The 24,187-nt window shown below is 40.2% G+C and overlaps 1 protein-coding gene across 1 annotated transcript in view; it reads left to right on the forward strand.

Annotated features, from left to right (window-relative positions):
• Positions 1 to 6,990: 6,990 nt before the first annotated feature.
• UBASH3A (ubiquitin associated and SH3 domain containing A) overlaps positions 6,991 to 24,187 on the forward strand; it is a 39,860-nt gene continuing 22,663 nt past the window's right edge. Inside the window, exons 1-6 of the mRNA XM_026673960.2 lie at positions 6,991 to 7,213; positions 14,370 to 14,423; positions 17,617 to 17,803; positions 18,569 to 18,767; positions 19,110 to 19,279; positions 20,779 to 20,987. Of these exons, the coding sequence (XP_026529745.1) occupies positions 7,101 to 7,213; positions 14,370 to 14,423; positions 17,617 to 17,803; positions 18,569 to 18,767; positions 19,110 to 19,279; positions 20,779 to 20,987 (932 nt within the window). The 5' untranslated portion in view covers positions 6,991 to 7,100. The remainder of the gene's footprint in view (positions 7,214 to 14,369; positions 14,424 to 17,616; positions 17,804 to 18,568; positions 18,768 to 19,109; positions 19,280 to 20,778; positions 20,988 to 24,187) is intronic.

Below are 24,187 nucleotides of genomic sequence, written 5' to 3' on the forward strand. Positions count from 1 at the left end.
CCTGAAAAGTCTGAATGTTCCCTCTTTTCATTATAAAGATTATCTAGCCAAAACTCCCATGGTATTCTTTGCAAATATGTTCACCTACCCTTCAGGAATTGGTAGTGGACTCTTTGCACAGATGATCCAATGACTGGTGTTAATGTAATTCAATCAGACCAAAGATATCAGGTGGCCTAGAATGGCTTTGTTGCAAAGGCCAGGAAGGTAAAAAGGCACCAGTCCTATTAATTAATTGTAACAAGGGAAGGGAGCATTTGAGATAGATGCAAATATGTTCAAGGATCTTGGAAACTGCAGCCTTTACTTTTCAGGCAAAACAGTTGAAACTGATGATTTGGTTGGTCAGATTGTCTTTACTAGAAATTCTGCTGAGATGACAGCTAATAACACCTAATGCATTATTTGTTGGTAAAAATAGCCTCTCAAACAACAGAGAGGACATGTAGTTTCAGAGATACTGAAAAGATAGCAGTGGTCAGTTAAAAAACAGCTACAACTGCCTATCCTAAACCTATAACCAGATCCAGGATCTTTCATGATCTTTTGCAATGCATGTAAATCCTGAGTCTGGCTTGGAAATTAAAGAATTATGAAGTGTGCATGAAAAGCTTCACACCAAAATACTGTATTTAGATAAATGGACAATTACTGCTAGAGACTGTATGTTTTGTTTTTTGTTTTTGTTTTTTAAAAAAATCCTTTGAGACAATGGGTTTTTGTCTTGTAGAGAAGGACATTTATTATTTACCTCAGTGGGTGCCAGCAGAAATGTTCAATGACTAAACTGGGCAATCAAGAGTGATAAGGTTTCTGTTTGTACTACATCAACAAAAGCTGCAGAACCAAATTGAACAACTGTTCTATTTGATAGGATGATTATTACATTACCCCACAAGTATGACAGACATGAATAAAGAGATTCTGGCAACCAAAGATGTAGTTTGTTTATCATCTGTCTGTCTCCTGTCTGTCTGTCATGACAGATGTAACACACACACACACACACACACACTATTGTGCATGCTGCAGTTGAAGTGTCTGGATGGTCTTCAAGGACAGCCCAGGTAGAACACATTGCAGTAATCCAAACAGGAAGTGACCAAGGAATGAATGACTGTGAGCAAGGCCTTCTGGTCCAGGAAAGAGCACAATTGAATTCTCATATGCCAATTAAAAGTTATTACCAATAGCACATCAGCAGGGATGAAATAGTATTTTTCCTGAAATTCATAAGTGAGATTTTGACCCAGTATTTTCAGAAGAACTTTTGCTCAGCAATAGAATGCTCCTTTTTAAAATCCTGGACAGCAGTTTGTCATATCAGGGAATATTAAACTTTTCCAGCCTGAGTTTATCCATATGTCTTGGCCAACAACTTCCATTAGTGGCAGTCAGCAAAATTAATGGATGGAGATTATGAGGAATCCAGAACATCTGGAGATTCTACGTGCAGATTCCAATCTACCATAAATCAACTTCCTGAGTTTAATTACAAATGATGATTGAACATAGAATGTATGGTGTAAAAGAGTGGGAAGAGTACAAAAAAACAAAAAAACAATCTAAATAAGATTATGATACAAGGAATGCAACACTTATCTACTTATCTACTCTAAGGGGACATAATGTTTTGGATGAAGTTACATTTTTGCTGAAAGATTATTGACTTAATTCTAATTTTACTAGGAAACCTTACATTAGCTTTGATGAGTACACCCATTGTCCATTTTCCAAGAATTGTCAGAAGGGTGTTTTATGCCTTAAATAATCTCAGAACAACAGTGGTTCTTAATTATAGTGTCACTACGAAACATTCAGCAAGAATATTTGCAAGATAGCAGTACATACCTTCCAAGTATTCTATTCTACTTTAAGTCATTTAGGAACACTAAGTGGGAGCTAGCCCATAAGGATCTTATAGCATTATCCTTCAATGTATTATTTCAGAAAAAAGTTCTACTGATTTTAGTAAGACTCGTTATGAGCTTCCTATCTGTAAGACTGCAGTCACACATTCCTTGTTTTCTGTAAACTGATTTTTTTTTTTTGCAGGGTCCCCTTGTTCACTGGGTTTTTGTTTCATTTAAATTGCCAATATTTTATTTCACTTTTGTTGTGAATGAATAAAAATTACTAAGCCTAAATGCAAAGCAGGTTTTGGAAGCCTGCACATTTGATTGGTCCTTAAACAACGAACAAGGATTGGCTAAACTTAGGACACTTCTTATTGGTTATTAGTTGAACTTGATGCACTAGTATTGGTTAATAGGGTAGCAGCCAACCCTATAAAAGGGGCTACTGCTGCCCATAGTTTTGCTCTGTTCTGTTCTATATTACTGTTATTAAAGAGTTGAAGTCACTGGTCAGATGTCTGGTCTCCATTATTCTCCAAACGTAACACTGGCGACGAGGATGGGATTCGGAGACCGAAGAGCTGACTGATTTACAGAGCAACCAACAGAGCACGTGGTCGAACACGCACCATCAACGGCAACATGACCAGGGGTGCCGTACCACCCGCTCCATTCGACCCAGAAACCGAAGACTGGGACTCATACATGGATCAGTTCCAGATGTTTCTGGAGACCAACAATTTGAAAGACGCAACAACCAGCAAAAAAAGAGCTATATTTCTAACCCACTGCGGGCCTACCGTGTTTAAAATGGCAAAATCACTTGCCAAGCCAGCCGAAGTAAAAAAGATGGACTGGGACGTCCTCGAGCCTTTACTACGGGCCCACTACGCGCCCACCGTGCCAACCTTAGTCCGAAGACACGAATATTACCAGAGGGACCAACGGAAAGGCGAAAGCCTTGCCAACTACATCGCAGACCTCCGAAACCTTGGAGGCCTCTGCGGGTTCTCTGATTTAGAAGAAGCCCTCCGAGACCGCCTGGTTCTGGGCCTAGAAGACGGCACAATCCAGAGCAAAATCATGGCTAAGGGGGACATCAGCCTCACTGATGCCCTTAAAGAAGCCTCTGCAGCGGAGGCAACGAAAAAGTCGGCAGCCCGAATGCGCCGCACCAGCGCACCGCTACGTCAACTCGCCAAAGATACCTCGCCTCGCTCAGAGAGACAGCAGGTATCAACTCACCACGAAGACCTAGAATCCCCATCAGAAAGCGATAAGGAAGAGGTCAACCGATTCCGAACGGAACGAGACCAGTTCACACAACCCTCATCTCGACCTTGTGCAGGATGCGGGGCGAATCACCCACGATCCAGCTGCAAATTCCTCGACGCACTCTGCAGCGTTTGCGGGAAAAGAGGTCACATTGCAAAGGTTTGCAGAAGCAAACAAAACTCAAAACCCCGACAGGCCGAATGCCAGTCTTCAGAATTCTTCGGCACACCCCGAAACAAACTGAATCACCAATGGGGAAGCCACTCCTACAGAAACAAACCGTCCACCACTTCCACCAGGCGTGAAGAAACCAGGCGGGAAGAGACCCACCAAACAATTACCATAGGCCACGCTACATCCCTTGATGCCGGGAAAATCAGAGTAGAGGTCGCTATAGAAAACCAACCTTGTGTAATGCAGGTGGACTCAGGATCATCTCTCTCGATGGTGTCCTGGAAGACGCTTCAACAGCTCATCCCGACGATTCGCCGCCAAGACCTAAACCCTCAAAGAGTTATACTCAAAGATTACCAGGGTAACCGAATTCCCATTGTCGGGTCCCGCCGATTCCAGGTCTCTTTCAAGGACCGCACCGTCGCACTGCCACTGACTGTCGTGGACCGTGACCGGCCTAGTCTTTTAGGCCTTCAATGGTTCAGACCGCTTGGAATCACTGTAGCCAGAGTCCACCGTGCCGAGAGCAACGATTGGGAGGAAGGCCTCGTGCAAGAATTCCAAGACGTTTTCGCGAACGGACTAGGCAAGTACAAGGGGACCCCGATCTCATTTAACTTGAACCCATTTAACTTGAGGTAGCACCCATCCGCCTTAAGCCGCGTCGGGTGCCGTTCGCCCTGAAACCTAAAATCGATGAACAACTCGATAAACTAGTAGAACAGGGCGTGCTGGAACCCACCGACCACGCCCGGTGGGAAACCCCAATAGTGACGCCTATCAAGCCTGATGGGTCACTGAGAATTTGCGGAGACTACCGGGCCACCCTAAACCACGCACTTCAGCAAAGTGCGTATCCAGTGCTGGTAGTGCAACACCTGCTACATTCCCTGGGCGGCGGGAAAGTTTTCACTAAACTAGACCTAGCACAGGCATATCAACAATTGCCTGTAGATCCGGCCACCGCGGAGGCGCAAACTATCGTCACGCATAGGGGCGCATTTAAATGCAACCAGCTCCAGTTCGGGGTGAGCGTCGCTCCAGGAATTTTTCAGAGCTTAATGGAAAGGCTGTTGCAAGGAATAAGAGGGGTCGTACCGTATTTCGACGATGTGCTCATCGCCGCCCCGAACAGAGACAAAACGAGATCCGGTCCTGCAACACATCCTACGCTGGGTTGAGCGTGGTTGCCAACAGAACAACTATCACCAGAATGGGCGCCCTTTAAAGCCCGCCAAACCGAACTGTTTTCTCAAAAGGGCTGCATCTTGTGGGGCGATAGAGTCGTAATCCCGGGCAAACTGCAACAAACTGTTTTAGCAGTATTGCACGACGGACATCCGGGCATCGTGCGGATGAAAGCACTCGCACGGAGCTACGCCTGGTGGCCGGGAATCGACAAAAGAATCGAGGCCTGGGTTGCTACTTGTCAACGTTGCCAAGACGTCAGCAACGCCCCACCTAAAGCAAGCCCAACCGAATGGGAAACTCCGAGAGGACCATGGTCCCGTATCCATATTGACTTTGCGGGGCCTACAAAAGGGCACACTTTCCTTATTACAGTCGACGCCTATTCAAATTGGCTCGAGATCCATCGAATGAACGCAACTACAACGGACTCAGTTATCAACAAATTAAACAGGTTATTTGCCACACATGGTTTTCCGGACGTTCGTCGTCTCGGATAACGACCCACAGTTCACAGCGTTACCATTTGAACAATATCTTGCTGACCGGGTCATCCGCCATGCGCTAACCTCGCCGCGCACCCTGCGGCGAGCGGGCGTGCAGAGCGCATGGTACAGTTTGTAAAAAGACCCTCCACAAAATGGAATTGGAAACATCGATGAGAAAATCAATCAAATTTTATTGTTGCAGCACATCACGCCCCACAGCGTTACCAACAAAATGCCCGCCGAACTTCTTATGGGGCGGAAACTACGATCGCACCTCAACCGGCTCCACCCGCATACGCACCCGAAAAGCCTTTCGGCTCTAGCAGCAAATGCCGGGAATTTAAGGTAGGCGATTTAATCTTTGCCAAAAACTTCTCCGGCGACCCTTTATGGATACCCGCAACCGTTACCCACCTCACTGGGCCTAAATCTTACCGCCTGCTAACAGACGATGGGAGGGTGTGGAAACACCACATAGACCAACTCCGTTCGAGATTACTACCCAGCGCCCATGGCTCCCTGGGTTCACCAACTGAGGGGAGGAAATATCGAGGAAATTGACTTCGATATGATGGATAGCAGGCCAACGGAAACCCTACGGCCCAGCAAGTACCGGGATTGAAGCGGGGAGGAGTTGACTTTTCCATGGGACTTGAACACGGGGAAACCGAACCGCGAAAACCCGAAGAAACACTGATTGGCGGAGACAACAACAACGGAAGCAGCACGGAATCACCGTGCAGCGAAACGGAACTTAATAAAGATCATCCAAACGCTCCACCGGAACAGGACTTGAGGACAAACCCGGTGGAGCCACGGAAATCATCCAGACAGACCAAACGGCCTGTCTATCTTGAAGATTTTGTTACAGCTCCCCTCAAACGGAACCCAAGGGGGAGGGGTGTTGTGAATGAATAAAAATTACTAAGCCTAAATGCAAAGCAGGTTTTGGAAGCCTGCACATTTGATTGGTCCTTAAACAACGAACAAGGATTGGCTAAACTTAGGACACTTCTTATTGGTTATTAGTTGAACTTGATGCACTAGTATTGGTTAATAGGGTAGCAGCCAACCCTATAAAAGGGGCTACTGCTGCCCATAGTTTTGCTCTGTTCTGTTCTATATTACTGTTATTAAAGAGTTGAAGTCCCTGGTCAGATGTCTGGTCTCCATTATTCTCCAAACGTAACAACTTTTATATAAGTTATGTACTTCATTTTTTAAAGGAGAGTATACTACAGTAATAAAAAATCAAAATAAATGGTCCATCTCTCATTATATTGCTTAATAGAAACAAACAATATATAGTTCCTGCTGGCTTAAACCTGCTTTTGAATAAATGAATAGGACTCCACAGTAATTTGGATTTGATTTGAAAAATATGATTTAGAACATACAGGGATAAAATGTAATACCTGCTCACAGCTCTTTAAAGCAATGGTGTCTTTTCCGAGGATAATCTGGCTGTGCTCTGCCAATGCCACATGGCTTCAGGAAAGGGGCAGATATTTTAAATCCTTGCAGGCAGACAATATATTGAATTTGTGTTCCTGAACATCTTTGGGGAATTGAAACTGGACTGCCATAGAGTTCAATTAAAAAAAAATTACAAATCAGGAAACACTGACATGCAGTAATATGGGATATGGCTAATTCATTGGTAATTCCTGCTGAAAGAGAGCCAGTTAGGTGCAGACAGCAAAGATACCACCAACCACATCCTATAATTTAGTCTTAGGCATGAGAGAGTGACTTTGGGCCTGTCATTCTCTCTCAGCAAGCCATTCCAAAATCTTGCCAAGGAACATGTAGATACCAATCCAGGCAGTCTCCATGACCCAAGACTAACTCAAAGTCAATATAAGACATACTGAATCTGTCTACACACACACACACACACACACACACACACACACACACACACACACAAATAATTCTGCTTTCCTTTCCCCCTCTTTGTAGTCTGCCCACTGTAATATTGTAAGAACCACCGCATTCTGTAAAAACAGGATATCAGCTTTTGTCAAAAAGACTGAAGGAGTTTTTGAGGGTTTGATTTTATCTCAGCAGGCTCTGCCTCTCTTTCTCTATACACACTTTTACAGAAGGAAAAGAAGAGATGGCGGCAGCTGAGACTCAGCTCTATTCAAAGGTCTTAAACAAGAGAAAAAACAGAAGTACCAATTCGTTGCTGGAGCCTCTCTTGGCCACTGGTTTCTCTGTACATACAGCGTAAGTACAGTTATTGTCACACTGTCACAGAAATCCACCCTTTTATGTTTAGAAAAGCTCATGAAAAGAGCTTATAAGAAAAACATCTCACCCCTACCCTGTTTATGTATTGGTTCCCAGTTTACCAATTCCTGTTAATTTTAACATGTTAATGTTTCTCAATGTTTTAATGTTTATATATTTTTGTTTTTATTGTGTTATAAGCTACCCAGTTACTCAATCGTGAGATGGGTGATGTATTATTGTTTTAACCATTCAGTCATGTCTGACTCTTGTCAATTTTATATGCAAGTGCTCTCCATGCTACCCAGCACAGCTTCTTTCAGTTGTTCGATGTTCATCTTTGTATCAGCTTTGATGGTATCAGGACAGAGAGTTCTTTGCTTGCCCTTCTTCTTGGTCTACTCCTAGCTTCCAGGCATCACTGGTTTCTGCAATGAATTTGCACACATGTCATCACCAAAGTAAATCAGATGTAGTCTTGTGATTTTGGCTTCTAGTGAGTTGTCTGCTTTTATACAGTTTAGCACCTCTATGTTGGTTGCCCTGACAATCCATGGTATATGCAATAATTTACAGCAACACCCAAGTTCAAATGCGGTACATAAATTTAATAAATAAATAAACAATTTAAAAGGTCACATGGAGTCATCAATGGTTCCTTTGTAGCACAGCATCTCCTTTGGGAACAAAGCAAATTCAATTCTTGGATACGACAAAGAATATGCCTGCATTTTTCAGGTTAATCTGCTGGGGAAGATTATTTGGCAATGTTGTAAAATTCAATCGCAATATAAAGTAATCCTGGACCAAAGCAAAGCAAATAAAATATTAAAACTGGAAATTGCTTGGGATTTATTGAAGTTAAATTCTGAAAGGAGACAAAATTCTGGAAGCTCTTAAAATTCTGTGATAGTAAGCAAATGAATTATTGAATATGTCGTTTTGTGAGGACTCTTAGGAGGCACAGTAAAAACTAGGCAACCACTTGTTTGGAGTGCTTTGAATTTCCCACAGCAAACAGGCAACTAACTAAGTTAAATGAGCTACTATACAAAGTCTTTTCCAGTATTCTGATTTTAGAATTCTAGGGGTGCTTTGAATGATTTTATTTTGTTTTTCAGTAGCCAATTTCTATCATTTAAATCCAAAAGTGCTAGCTTTTACATCGCTATGTAGCATACTAGGCATTCAAAGAATGCAACATATGAATAATTTTTTTCCGGCTGTTTTCAAATGAGTTTGCTCTGGTGAATTACTTCTTTCAAGCAAATAACATTTTAGGAATAATTTCAATTCAAAGATTTAGGAGCAGACTTGGGGAAAAACATTTACATTTCTCATTCACTTAAATAAACTGAGGACTTCATGCACTCATATCTTTTCTGAGTGGGGCCACAAAAACATTTCCTGATTATTTCCCTTGGCAGGGAGATATTATTTTAATTAGCGTGCAAATTAGTTTAGTTAGCTTATAGTTAACTACAACTTAAATTAGCTTGTAACATTTATTTGTCCATTGGCCATGTCCATTGTATCTTTAAAAATCAATATGTGTTTAATTGTTGGGTTTCTATGATTATTTTTGTATAGGATGTAACAGTTTGCTTATTAATGCAGTTGCTGCTAGTCACCTTCAGCTTTTTGCAGTAGAATAGCAGGATACGGTGTGATTCTAAATAAATACAATTCAAGAGAGCTGCAATATTTGGATGACAATTGATGTAGGCCACAACCGTAATATTCCTGGTAAGGTATCTAAGGAATAAAAGCAGCGGTGGGATTCTATCGGTTCTGTCCACTTCTGTAGAGCTGGTTGCTATGAAAAGCAGCAAACAGAGAGCATACATAGAACTGGTTCTATGTCTGCTGCTGTTTTGGCCCACCTGCCCTCCTGGGCTCTTACCTGACCTTTATTTCCTGCATTTTCAACTGCAGCTGCTTTGTGCGACACAGCTGCGGTTGAAAAAGCAGGAAAAAAAGGGCTTTTTCAACCATTGCACACTTGCACGCACTGCTGCTCAGCTGTCCGGGCAGCTCAACAGGCCGCAAATTGCACTCGCATGACTTGCGCACGCATATGCACACCCGACACAGAGCGACAGAACTGGTAGTTATACCGGTCAGATCCCATCCCTGAATAAAAGCCTCTTTAGTTTTTCTCTTCTGAAGGTGGGGAGACAGCTCCAACTTCAGAGGGACAAACTCAGCAGCATGAAAACCTCTAAAGCAGGTTCATTCTGACATTAGGCCCAACATCAAACAAGGGCTAAAGAGGCATATCAAAGGACATACTAAGAGTACTGATGGATCCATTGCATCCTTCTCTCTCCCAGTCAAACCTACAAATGAGCTGCTAATCTATATCACCGAAGGGGTGAATCTAAGCTAACAATAGCTTATTTATGCTAAAAAGTAAAAGGTAAAGGAGTCCCTGAGGACTACTCTGCTAGTTATTGCCGATCATAGGGGGGCAGTGCTGTTAAGAGTTTATTGCAGAAATCAAATCCAGAAAGCACACACAGATGACTGATTCAGCAGGACTCATTAACTTCTTTATATACATAATAATATACTAGTAAATGTACAATACCAATAGTAGATTCTTCCAAAGTGGTAAGTAGTTACAAGCAAAACACAAGCAGCAGCTTCAGAGCTCAGAGCAGATTAGTTTCAGTTCTCAGCACAGCACTTTGAGCTGTAGGGCTATGCCCTGACTCCTTCATTTTCAGTTTCTAATTCAGGTCTCATTGGCTGACCTTGTTACCATGTCTCTGCCAGTTCATGAATATTCGGACAAGCGCTCATCTCCGTTCAAGGCCATTGAGCCAGCACTGTCCAAAGACATTTCAATGGTCTTGTGATCAACATGATGTCACGGAGCACTGTTACCTGTCCACCATAGTGATACCTATTTATCTACTCGCATTTGCATGCTTTCAAACTGGTAGCTTGGCAAGAGCTGGGGCCAGTCACCCCATCTGATGTCACTTGGGCTTCAAACTTTTCCAGCCGACAAGCCCAGCTTCTTAACCACTGTGCCATTGCACTGTCCTATTTCTCCTAATTAATAGAGTTTTTTTTTTAAAAAAAACTTACCGGGAAGGAAGAAATAATTTTTTTTTAAAATGCCTAATTTGATGCTATTGTAGAATTTTGGCAGGTATGGGTGGTCCTCGACTTACAACCACCGTTAAGCCCAAAATTTCTATTGCTAAGTGAGATAGTAGCTAAGTGAATTTTGCCTGATTTTACAACCTTTCTTACCATAGTTCTTAAGTGATTGACAGCAATTATTAAGTTACTAACAGCATTATTAAGTGACTCTGGGTTCCCCATTGAGTTTGCTCATCAGAAGGTTGCAAAAGGTGATCATTTGACCCCAGGGCCTTGCAATCGTCATAAATGTGAATCAGTTGCCAAGCATCTGAATTGTGATCATGTGGCTATGGAGATGCTGCAATGTGAAATGTAAAAAATTGTCATAAGTCACCTTTTTTCAGTGCCATTGTAATTTGAAGAGTCGTTAAATGAGCTGTTGTAAGTCAAAGACTACTTGCACTAAGTTTTCTCTTAAGAAGAGGTAATCTAATTCTCCAATTAACCACGGTTTTCTAAACCGTCTAATTCTTGCATGCTGATAATTACAAGAGGAAATGTCCAATTGGTGGTTCCTATCATGTGTAAAAACCATCTTTAAACCTGGAGGTCCTGAATTACTGCTGATTCACCGACAATTGTATGCACATTAACTTGTTATAGCTAACAAGACAGTTTCCATCCTTATACCAGATCAGCTGACAAGATGGAAAAAGGAAATGCCTTACTGAAATGCTTGTATGTACAACAATATTTTTAGCACCAGGGTTTGAACTTAGTTGTTTTTCTATTTTTTTTTATCTATTTGTTTTTATAAATAATCCAAGGCAGTAACAATCTTCTTAATCTTCCTTCTCCTATTTTCCCCACAACAATAACCCTATGAAGTGAGTTGGGCTGAGAGTTTGGGTAGTCCTTCACTTATGACCACAACTGAGCCCAAAATGTCAGTTGTCAAGCAACTGAATATAAATCATGTGACCATGGGAATGCTGCAATGGTCATAAGCGTGAAAAGTGGTCATAAGTCACTTTTTTCATGCTGTTGTTACTTTGAACAGTCACTAAGTGAACTGCTATAAGTTGAGGAACTACCTGTATAGGGTTTTAGCCCAACTGCAACTCTTACACTGCAAAAACATATGGACGACACAACTCGACCAGGGCAAAGCAATAGACGCAATCTACATAGACTTCTGTAAAGCCTTTGATTCAGTGGTACACGACAAACTACTCCTAAAAATAAAATCCTATGGTATCTCTGGACAACTGAATAACTGGATAGAAGCATTCCTGGCAAACAGACAACAAATGGTCAAAATTGGGAGCGTCCTATCAAATTCTGTACCTGTCAATAGTGGTGTCCCCCAAGGCAGTGTTCTAGGACCAACTCTCTTCATACTCTACATAAATGACCTCTGTGATCATATTAAGAGCAATTGCGTTCTTTTCGTTGATGATGTAAAGCTGTTCAATACCACAGACAATACTGCTACCCTACAAAAAGATCTTGACTATGTATCAGAATGGTCAAACAAATGGCAACTTCAAATCTCAACAAATAAATGCTCTGTCTTACATATTGGCAAAAAAAATCAGAAAATAAAATACAAGCTGAATAGTCAAGAACTTCCTGATGACCCAAGCTCTGTAAAGGACCTTGGAATACTCACCTCTAATGATCTAAGTGCTAGAGCCCACTGCAACTACATAGCCAAAAAGGCATTAAGAGTTGTTAACCTAATCCTACGTAGCTTTTTCTCTGGTAATATCACACTACTAACCAGAGCATACAAAACATTTGCTAGACCAATACTTGAATACAGTTCATCAGTCTGGAACCCACATTACGTATCTGATATTAGCACAATTGAGAAAGTCCAGAAATATTTCACAAGAAGAGTTCTCCACTCCTCTACTCGTTGTAGAATACCTTATGCCACCAGACTTGAAATTCTAGAACTAGAAAACCTTGAATTACGCCATCTTCGGTCTGATTTAAGCATGGTATATAAAATCATACATTGCAATGTCCTACCTGTCAATGAATACTTCAGCTTCAACCATAACAACACAAGAGCACACAATAGATACAAACTCAAAGTTAACCGCACCAAACTTGATTGCAGGAAATACGACTTCAGCAATAGAGTGGTCAATGTCTGGAATACTCTACCCGATTCTGTAGTTTCTTCCCAAACCCCAAAAACTTTAACCTTAGACTGTCTACTATTGACCTCACCCCTTTCCTAAGAGGTCTGTAGGGGGCGTGCATAAGCGCACCAACGTGCCTACCGTCCCTGTCCTATTGTTTCTCTTATTCTTCTTTTATTTTTCTTATATGTACCCATTTCATGTATTCACAACTATGTATACACTTATACTTATTATCTTGTAAATAATTGGCAAATCAAATAAATAAATAAATAAATAAATAAATGTATATATATACCAATCTGTTGTGGCTCCGAGTCCTGAGTCTGCATTCTTAGAGGAAGAGGACTCGGAAGATGAGGAGGTGGAATTGGGAATGCCTTCCTCCCCAGGACCTTCCTCTTCGGCAATGCCTTCCTCCCTGATTGTGCCTCAGGTTTCGGCAGATAACTGAGAGGGACAGCCTGAGGCTAATCAGGAGGAGGAGGGCATATCGGAGCAACCTTTGACAGAGAATCAAGCAGATGAATGCTGGCTTGATGCTAGGCAGCGTCGCAGGAAAAAGTGTGAGCTGCAACGCAGGAGACGTGGACGAATCAGAGACAGTTGAGTTAGTGACACACCCCACAGGGAATAAAAGTGGGTGTGTTTTCTCTGGGAACTCTGTATGGGACAAAGTGTGAATTTTCTGTGGAGCTTCGGTGTATCTTGTGTCTTGAAAGCTTTCGTGATTAATGTTTCTGTTATCTTGTCGGACTTGGCAGGCAGCGTGCGTGATACTGCCAAGAACATTGCCAGCTCAAAGGAATTAACTCTATAAATACTGAATCTTCTTGCCTGCTTGTATTTGGTCGGAGTTTGGACTTCTCATCTTCCTTGTAAAGGTGAGACATAACACCAATCTATATACCAAATACAAGCTAGGTGGATATGACCTTGTTGATAACCCTCATTCTGTCAAGGACCTTGAAGTTCTCATATCGAATGACCTGAGCGCCAAAGCTCACTGCAACAGTATTGCCAAAAAGGCTTTAAGAGTTGTAAATTTAATTTTATGAAGCTTCTCCTCTGGTAATACTGATTTGCAAACTAGAGCATTCAAAACCTTTGCTAGACCAATATTTGAATTCAGCTCTGCTGTCTGGAATCTGCACTGTATATCAGACGTAAATACAATTGAGCGAGTCCAGAAGTATTTTACCAGAAGAGTACTACATTCCTCTGTTTGCAACAGAATACCCTACAGCACCAGACTTGAGATTCTATGCTTAGACAACCTTGAACTACGCCGACTAAGATTTGACTTAAGCATAGTACATAAATCATACGTTACAACATCTTACCAGTTAATGAATATTTCAGCTTTAACCACAACAACACAAGAGTACACAACAGATATAAACTTAATGTAAACCACTCCAAACTTGATTGCAGGAAGTACGATTTCAGCAACAGAGTGGTAAATGTCTGGAACTCACTACTTGATTCTGTTGTCACCTGCTCAAACCCCCACTCCTTTACCCTCAAACTAACCTCTATTGACCTCACCCCATTCCTAAGAGGTCTGTAAGGGGTGTGCATAAGCGCACAATCGTGCCTACTGTCCCTGTCCTATTGTCCCCAATTATTAGTTCCTATTCTTATATTTAAACTTATGTTTATTCTTATTTCTATTGTACTGTAAGCTTTTGACAAAATAAATAAAATAAATAAAAAATGTTCCCCAGCCAGCTTTCATACCTAACTAGGAAAGGATTAAAACTCTTGATGTTCTGATTACTAGCCGGTGCTTTAACCACTAGAGCAATAGCTATACACAGGGCAAAGCCAAAACTTTAGTCACACTGTTTAAATGTTATCTATCACTTTCTTTGCTCAAAATGAATATATTGTTCTTTCCTTAGATTAAAGGCATTGGCAGCTACTGGACAAAAGACAGCAGAAGCAGCAATACAATGGTAAGTTTTGATGTGGTATTAATTACTGATTGGGAGTTGCCCAGAATTTGATATAAAATGGATAACTATTTAAATGTCTTAAATAAAGTAGTATGGCATGTTGCTGCTCAGAAATTAATTTTGAATGTTTTTTTCCGATTCAATAATTCCATTGTGAAGAGCCCTGATTTTCATTTATGTTATCTAGATCAGTGTTTCTCACCCTTGGTCACTTAAGACCTGCGGACTTCAACTCCCAGGATTCCCCAGCCAACTGTGCTATGCTGGCTTGGGAATTCTGGGTGTTGAAGTCCACATATCTTAAAGTGACCAAGGCTGAGAAACACTGTTCTGGGGAATAGAGCTGCATACACTTCAAAAATGATTTGGAAGAAGAGCTTTGGATCTGGATATTCATTAAAGTTACCTCAGGGAGATATGGCTGATAAAGAGGTTCTCAGAATGTGTTGGTGTCATGACTATATGCAAGGAGTACTGTACAGTGTTTTTTCAATACCTGGCCTACCTATCTTGGAGCCTTTCCCACTAATATCTAATCAAGGTATGAAATCTCCTGATAATCTCTTTGCTCTTTTGCTCCTTGAGAATTGTCTTCTCATCCTTGGCCCAAGACTGAGGTAATCTTCAGTCATTCTTAGTTGTTCCTGTATTGTTTCCCCTCCACTAACAATTTCAAAATGACATGTTTCACTGCTCATGCTGTTGACACGGCTCAATCAAGTGATCCAAAAAGGGTGGATCAACTCATTGGCCATTTCAAGATGTTGTGAACATAACTTTTCTTTCCACTTTCTCGGCAATCTTCTCTGCTGTCATTTTTCTCCTCCCCATTTAAAAAAGGTGAGGAAGTACATGGATTTGAAAGAACAGTACCTACTTGAAAACGTGTGTGGAGAAAAAGGAGAAAAAAATGTATCTCTTTCAAAAGCAGCCAACGTGACATAGCTAATGTGATATTTCAAAACTGCAGTCTTTGGCAAGTCAGCTTCTATGGTTTTGAATTGACACTCTTTCAAAATCTGGTGTTTCAGCAAGCCTTCTAGTAGTTCTTAGGTGGGCTTCCTATTTTAAGATGTAATCTCATCTCCTCTGGCTTTGCTCTGCAAGGTAAAGCAGGAAAGGAGGGTCATGCTACCTGTCTAAATGTATCACCTTCCCAAACCACCTCTTGTCCCACTCCAGTATTATTATTGGGATTGGTGACTGTTTCCCACCAGCTTGGAATCCCTCATAAATAACAGAGGGCAACACCACCAGAAAATTAAACAAAAGGCAGCAACACACTCAAAAAATGGATATGGCCATTCAGAATAGAAACAAAAGAGGTGGGATAGGAATCTGCCAAGGGAAAAATCAAACATGCTAGCACTATTTTTTAGTGACTCATGGATGGCTGGACAACTATTTAACTTGGCAGTGAGGAAAGATTGCTTTGTAATCAGAACTACCAGAAACTGACATGATCAGATTCTTTAAAACTGTGATTATTAAATGTGTAAAAGTTGTAACATTTACAGTTCTGAGAACAAATATTTATTTCTTATTTATTTCATAATATTTATATGGCTGCCCATCTCACAGACAAATGACTGTGACTGGCATACAACCAAAATATGCTTCTGAAATTGGGGCTTATTTAAGAAAATCTATACCAAAGATCTTATTGTAGGCTTAGCTGTTACTGAACCACAACTCAGCATTTCTAATGTTTCGGGGCATGGCTTCCAGAGATACTGGGAGGTGCACCTCAGGTAAACCAGGCTGTCTACTCCTGTCTCAGAAATGAAGCTTCAGTATAAACCTTAAACTGCTTTGGACTGCTAAAGCTAAAACTAAGTATAAATATTTAACTTAGTACTTAAAGGAGCTAAATAACAACAATTTTTTTTAAATTACAGAGTTATTATTAATGCCAGCCGCATTAAAACACTTGATTAAGGGAGATGAATGTAAACCTTTCTGATCTCTACTTACTGATAAACATTCTAAAATTATTGTATAGTGATATTCAAACAGGCATGCAAATCTTGATTGTAGATTGTAACTGCCTTCAGTTAATAAAAATCTTTGTTACTGAACTTTTTTTTTAACTGAGGAGAGAGGAGGAGTGCTGCTGATGGATCTTCCTCTCCACCACATTTCATTTTTGAGTGCATGAAATAGGCTGTTGCTCCCTATTCATTCCTCTCATCCAGAATGCATTCTTCACAGTTTCAAAGAAAGATATTTAATCTTGAGAAGGATGATCCTAGGGTAGTTTTAAACTAGAATAATTACAGTGGAATTTTTTTTGTAACAAGAATTGTAGTTTTAACATTTCTGTTCTGGAGATGTGTTCAGTTTTGGTATCATAGTCTGAAGGAACATTGACCAATTGGCACAAGCAAAGGCAAGGGCTACTCAGTTAGTAAAAGACTTGGAAACCAATTCATTGGATGAACAATGGAGGAGGTGGGCATGTCTGGTTTGCTGAGGAGAAGACTAAGATATGACAGCAGAAATCTAAATGGTTGCCATACAGAGGAGTGAGTTGGCTTTTCTCTGTTGCTCCATAAGGCAGGAACAAAACCAATTATGGATTTAAATTAGGTTACTATGAGGATTTTCATGACAATAAAAAAACATCTTTGAAAAAGCAACTTTGGGGAAACCATGATCTGGATGATAGAAAATCTCCATAAACATGACGATAAATTTTCAACTAGTGAAATTGTCTTACAAAGTAATTTGTTTCCCTTCAGTGGAGGTCATCAGATAATCATCTGCCTGAAAAGCTTTAGCACAACTTGACCTGACTAAAAAAAAAAGTAATATTGTGTTACCACTTTTCCCATTCTACATTTCTATGTGCAATTTCTGACAAGTTGAGAGATTAACTAGGCTTTATGAAACATGTGAAGGGCCATACTTTAAAACAGGTTGAGAGTAGCATGTATTCTGACAGAATTAGCCAGTTTTTAAGAAGTGGAGTGGGTACTTTAAGGATCTACAAGGCTTAAGAGAGCTGTTTTCTCCTTTAAAAGTATTCTAAAATGCAAGAAATAGTTGCCTAATTTTTGACTTCTCCATTCTCAGAAGGGAAGCCAGTAGACCTTACCTAGTCCTCGATCACTCTTCTTTGCATTCTGAAAATCTTCTTTGCGGTTGAAAAATGCAAAAACAACAACTAATCCATTCTAATTTTTAATTGCAGGTTGCATTCTCACTGCAATGATCCTTCTTTAGAAGATCCCATTCCTCAGGAATATGCCCTCTATTTGTGTCCAACAGGCCCCTTGAATGACGTTCTGTTGGAGTTTTGGAGAGAAAGCAAATGCCAGTGTGGAAAAAACAAAGCCCATGAAAATTTCCCACACATTACACTTTCTGACTTCTTCACAGTAAGTTGCTTTTGTGTGTGAGGTGACAATGGCTCAAATAACATTCTGGTATCTCTTATTGTTGCAATCTTCCCTTGCTGTGTAAAGCTTAGCCCACTATTTGGGTTAAGCTAAAGATTAAGCTCAGGGGTAATTTCACTCTGCATGTGTCTGGGATTTGTGTCACATTACGTTACGATTCTTATACCAGTGGCGCTTTTCCATAGCTGAGCTTATTAACTTCATTCTCATCTGTAGTACAGGAGAAAATACTACGAAGTTTATTTTTCAGTGTTAACCCCCGAGATGTTGGGCAGGTATTTAATGGGCAAGCATTTTTGCCTCCTCAACATTTTCTACTGAGTAACTCTCCACAGCCCCTGCAAGACACTATTGCCAGTATTTTCTTGTGCTTTTTCAACTCCTTTTTTTCTCTTGCTGCAAGAAAAAATGCTGCAAGAGAAACAGAGAAAGTGGAATGCAGTAGAATAGAGTGGAACGCTGGTTTTTGTACCACCTTGGTGTTCCGCTGGAAGAGTTCCAATTTGTTCATGAGAAGAACTGAGCAATTGCCATCAAGAAAATGGTCAGGAGACTTGTGGCAGTGTGAAAAGTGTCTTGGATTTCAGAAGTGAAGCAAATAGTTGGATGGAAACGACCTATACTTATTTCAGTTGCTATTGATCATATCCTTCTCATCTTTACTTTAAAGGTTTTAGTTTGTATATTATACTACATTCAATGGTTAACACAGCTGTTGGTAACTCAAGAGCTTTTTTTTTCCAGTGTGAAGACCAAAAAGTTGATGGTTTATATGAAGCTCTAGAAAAAGCCGGTAGCCAATTTTCAAGAAGTTTTCCTGTGACGATTTCCCTATCACTACATTCATCCAGCACCTACATTGGCTTCTTTCTTAGTGATGGCCCTGCAAATGTCATCAAATCATTCGCTGCTGCTTTTGCTGCAGAGGCCACAGTCTTAGCAGGTAACAATAATCCAGAAGTCATAATGTCTACAAGCAGAGAAGCAGGTTTGTGAGAGGGGAAACTGTCCTTTACATTCCCCTTCTATATAACAGCCCCTTCTGTGTAGCTTTGTGGGTATTGGAATATGCTCTAATGCTTGCCTGTATGTATTTAACTTCTAAGAATACAGGAATCTACGTACACCACTGAAAGCAAGGGGGCTATTTTCTGAAGGATTAGTCATATGATTTCTCTGTGTATCAGTTCAGTGCTGCAATACTTTTTCAAATGCAAGCCTGAGAATAATACAGTAATACCTGATACAGCCTCATAGGTACAGTTTGGTTATGTTTTGTTTGTAGATTGCTGTGTGAAGCCTTCAGTAAAGCAACTCCACCTCACTTTAGCCCACAAATTTTATCCTCATCATCAAAAGACACTGGAACGACTGGCCAAATCAATCAACCCTATGCAAAGTTGTCAGTGGGTAGCAGCCCTTTATTCTAGGGATATGCGCTTCGTCCATTATCAGGTAGGTGCCTTACCTGGAATCCATCCACTTCCGGCTTGCTCTGTTTCTAAGTTCACCCTTTTTTGTTGTAATGACGAGGCAGTCAAGGTGTTTGATCGTGATCAACTGAATCATGATGATCTTTATTGGAATTTAGTCTTGCATTTATACACATTTTTAGTTATCCTCCAACATTGGTTAACTTTGGTTTCTGCTTGACTTTCGTTATTGTTCAGCATAGTAACTAACACAATTAACGATCTCTAGTCAAAGTCCAACATATCTTCACTTCCTCTCTCTAATCCTCCTTTAGCTGAGTAACTTTGTTTGCTTGAATTGTATTTGCATGGAAACATTCTTTCTCTGAGGTTTGCCATCCAAGATAAGGACATTCCTGCAATTACAACTCTACATTTTGTATCTTTTTATAGATTTTTAAAATGGCACTCAAAAAGACATATTAATGTCCATACATACAGTAGACTCATATATGGATGGATTGAATCTGTTGATATATGGATGGATTGAATCTGCTCTGAATCTGTTAAAGAATTATTCAAAGCAATATTCTTGAATGCCATTTTCTATTGTTTCATTAATATACAAATCTTGTACACTTTTTGCTCGAATCATTATAACTCATACATAGTTTAGATGGGAATACTGCATCATATAATTTTGAAAACGTTGAACACAGTAGAACTGAGTTTTATTTCATGAAATACAAACTTGATAAGTTTTCACTAAAATGTAAACCAAAGTAATTTTTCTATCATATTTGCATGCTCTGTTTGTTAAATCTCTTAACCTTAAAATCTGTGAAAGTTTGAGCAGTGCTTAAGAGTTTGTGAAACCTTTTAAATTTTCAATATTTCTGCATAAATATGAACTAAAACATGATCACCATTCACCACACAAATGTGAAAAGTAGATAAAAACAATCCAATTAAACAAATGAATCAAAAACATACTTCTCAATTTATTTATTGAGGAATTTCTTACTGAATTAAAATTTGAATCTTACACATAAAAATAAGCATGGTGCAAAATCATAGAGATCTGAAAAAGTTTGATTTAACCATAATAACTGTACATTACTGAGCAACTATTTTGGCTGTCATTGATAATTGTGTTGTAGAATACAAGTGTTCCTTCCATGATAACGTTTCACACAATCAGATTATCACATTCTTGAAAGTTCAAGAGCATTACCTTGTCCACCCCATGTTTTCTCCTACTATTAATATAATGTGGTTGATCTTCCAGCAGTCAAATCCCATATCCTTCTTGTTAAATAAATTTTATTGAAATCAGTGGGATTTAATTCTGAAGTTAATTTTGGAAATATTCTTAATCAAGTGAAGGACATGCTTAATGATGTAAGGCTATGGTAACAATTGCATTTCAACATTATGAATCAGGTTAATGGATCAAATAAAACATATGCAAATGTAACTTTTCTTGGATTTGGCAAAATATTTTTCAATTTAACACTGACTTTTTTACTGGCTTCTGTTAAGGTTTTGAGGGCCTTATTCCAGTACAAGCCTCAAAATATTGATGAATTAATGTTGAATTCAGGGGATCTTATATATGTTGATCGGTCACAGCAACATAAAATATGTGATGGATGGACAATTGGTATATCTCACCAAACTGGATGCCGCGGATTTCTTCCTGAAAATTACACAGAAAAAGCCAATGAGTCAGATACCTGGGTAAAACACAGGTTAGTATTAGTTGGTTGAAGATTTCTTAACTCTTCATTTTAGAGACAAAACCTCACTTGCAGCATCACAAGATAGATCAGTCTGGTGATTAGCTCATAGGCTGAAGGTTTCCCCATCCCAGCTTTGTGCGCATATGTGTGCATGCTTGTGTGTGTGTGTGTGTGTGTGAGAGAGAGAGAGAGAGAGAGAGGGAGGGAGGGGGCAGGGAGGGAGGGAGGGAGAGAGAGAGAGAGAAAGAGAGACCTTTACCAATGCTACCCCTATCTAAATGCAAATCAACATAAAAACATGTAACAGGCAAAAGTTATATCATTGCACTTCAAGGAATATGAGCAACCCAGCCAATGTATAGAATTGGGTCTCAGCTTTCTATCTATTATTTTAGCATTGCAAGACAAACTCATGAAATCAAAATGAAAATGAATATATTGTCATGGCCATTAGATTGAGAGATAATCTTACAACTGTTTCTTTTATATATACTGTATGTATGTATGTATGTATGTGTGTGTGTGTGTGTGTGTGCGTGCGTGTGTGTTTTCTTAAGTTTTCGCGGGTACTTACATGTATGGTATTCAGCTTTGTTGGGGTATTTTTCCACGTCATTATAGTTGTGCTTTTAAAGTTGTAGCAACATTTCGGCAGAATCTCATCTGCCATCATCAGGCTTCTGTATAGTGTTCGTCTGTGAGTCAGACTTTCACAGCCGTTTCTGTTTTAAATTTGGGGCTAGCCTACTGCTGTGCCAGAATGGTTTTTTCTTCATCCTGATTGGTTGGGAGTCTTGGTCTGTGTTTATTGGTCTTGGAGTTTGCTGTGTTCTGCTTGATTGGTGTTTCTAATACCTTCTGTCTGTTTTGTAGCTATTTTTGTCTTGATTGGCTGGCAACATTGTGTTTCCTGTATTGGAGGCTTTTAGTACAGCTTGGCTCTGAGTAAACGGACGGCTATCATTTATTAGGAAGCTAGGTTTCATCTGGGTGCCTGGTTGGGGTGTGTTTGAGCTGGAGGTATCAGGGGGGATCTGTTTGTGCCCAGGTGTTTGCCTGGCTTGTGGTGTGGAGATTTTTTTGTTTATGAGTGCAGGTTTCCAGATAATTGACAGTCTGGTGGAGTCATCTCTTTTATTCATGCTTTCAGGACTTTTTTCAATCTCTATGGCTTCTCTGATAATTCCGTAGCTGGGGATTTCTATAGTGGCTAGGTTTTTGGTGCCATTGAAGTCGATGCTATGGCTTTCATGTGTTGGGCTAGTGAGGAAGTGTGTTCCAGCTTTTTTACTGCACTTTTGTGTTCATCCAGGCGGGTACTTATTCTTCTATTGGTCTGTCCGATGTATGTGGCAGGGCATGATGTGCAGGGGACTACATATATGCCTTGGTTTTCCAGGTCAATTTTATCTTTGGGGTTTCTTAGGATGGCTGCTATTTTTCTGTCTGTTTTGAAGGCAGTCTTGATGTGATGCCTGTGTAGTATCTTACTGATTTTGTCTGTAGTACCTCTTATGTAGGGCAGGACAGCTGTTCCATAGGTTTGTTCATCTTCTAGGTCTCCATTATGTCTCAGTGTGTTTTTGTGGATCAAGCCAGTGATTTTGCTTTTGTAGAAGCCGTTGGCTGTCAGTACTTTAGTCAGGGTGCATAGTTCAGTCTTTATGTGTGTCTTGTCTGCCAGGTGTTTGGTTCTGGCAATTAGTATTTTGGCCACAGAGTTTATCTGTGCTGGGTGGTGGTGGGATTGGGCATTGAGGTAGCGGTTGGTGTGTGTTTTCTTCTGGTATATGGTGTGTCCTAGAGTGCCATCTGTTTTTTTGTAGATTAGTACATCTAGGAATGGTAGTTGTTTGTTTGTTTCTGTTTCCATGGTGAATTTCATTTTGGGGTGTGTGCTGTTTAGGTGTGTTAGGAAATTGTTTAGGTTTTCTTTTTCATGGGGCCAAATAACAAATGTGTCATTGATGTATCTTAACCATAGTTTGGGTTTGTGGGTGGCATTGGCTAGGGTTCTAGATTCGAATTCTTCCATGAACAAGTTTGCAATGATGGGTGACAGTGGTGATCCCATAGGGGCTCCTTCAATTTGCTTGTATCTTTGTCCTTTGTATATGGAATATGTGTTGGTTAAGCAGTGTTCTGTTAGTTCCATGAGGTGTTTGGGTGGTTGGTATTTATTTCTGATGATTTCGAGAGTTATTTTTATCGGGACTTGAGTGAATAGTGAAACCACGTCGAAACTTACAAGCAGATCTTCTTGTTCCACATGTAGATCTTTGATCATTTCCAAGAGGTGGTATTAGTTTTGTACATGTGAAGCTGCTGCTTCAGCATGGGGCTCTAGCTGCTTTGCTAGGTATTTGGCTAGGTTTTGTAGTGGTGCTCCTCTGGAGCTGACTATGGGTCTGAGAGGTATGCCTTCTTTGTGTATTTTTGGGAGATATGTAGTTTGGGGCATCTGAAAGATTTTTCTCTTGGGATGATCGTTTGTTGGATCTCTTTGCTCATGTGGCTGGTTATAATTTTCTTCTTGGTTATTTTTTCCAGATATGTGGTTGGGTCCGTGTTTATGGGTTTGTATGTGGAGTTTTGGAGTAGGTCTGTCAATTTTGTTTCGTAGTCTTTTCTATCCATTACTACTGTGGCATTACCTTTATCTGCTGGAAGTATGCTGCTGTCATTCCTTAGGGCTTGCAGGGCTTTTAGTTCCTCTTTGTGCAAGTTGCTTTTGGGTGGTTTGCTTGTGCATAGGATGTTAGTGACTTGGTGTCTTATTCTGTCAGCTTCATTTGTATTTAGTTTAGTTAGGCTGGATTCCACTCCACATATGATGGATTCTGTGGGGATTTTTTTGGGTGCTATAGCATAATTGAATCCTTTGGTTAGGACATCTGTTTCTGTTTTGGTGAGTTCTCTGTTGGAAACGTTGTATACTAATTGTTTCAGGTGTTGTTGTGAGTTGTTGGAGGCTTTCTTGTCATGTTCTAATTTCTTTAGTTTCTTCAGGAGTTTGTCATTTTTGTAAGTGGTTTCAGTTTCAGCTCTCCAAGTTGTAAGTTGTTTTATCTTGTCCCAAAGTAGAGGGTGGATTTTGTGGCTCAATTCCAGGTGTAGAATTAGGAGATCTTTGTTTAACTGATCAATTATCTGGAAGCCTGCACTCTCAAACAAAAAAATATCCACACCACAAGCCAGGCAAACACCAG

Source organism: Notechis scutatus, chromosome 5 (assembly GCF_049901735.1).
Source record: "Notechis scutatus isolate UNSWTSFEM ecotype Mainland chromosome 5, rNotScu1.2, whole genome shotgun sequence".
Lineage (NCBI taxonomy): Eukaryota > Metazoa > Chordata > Lepidosauria > Squamata > Elapidae > Notechis > Notechis scutatus.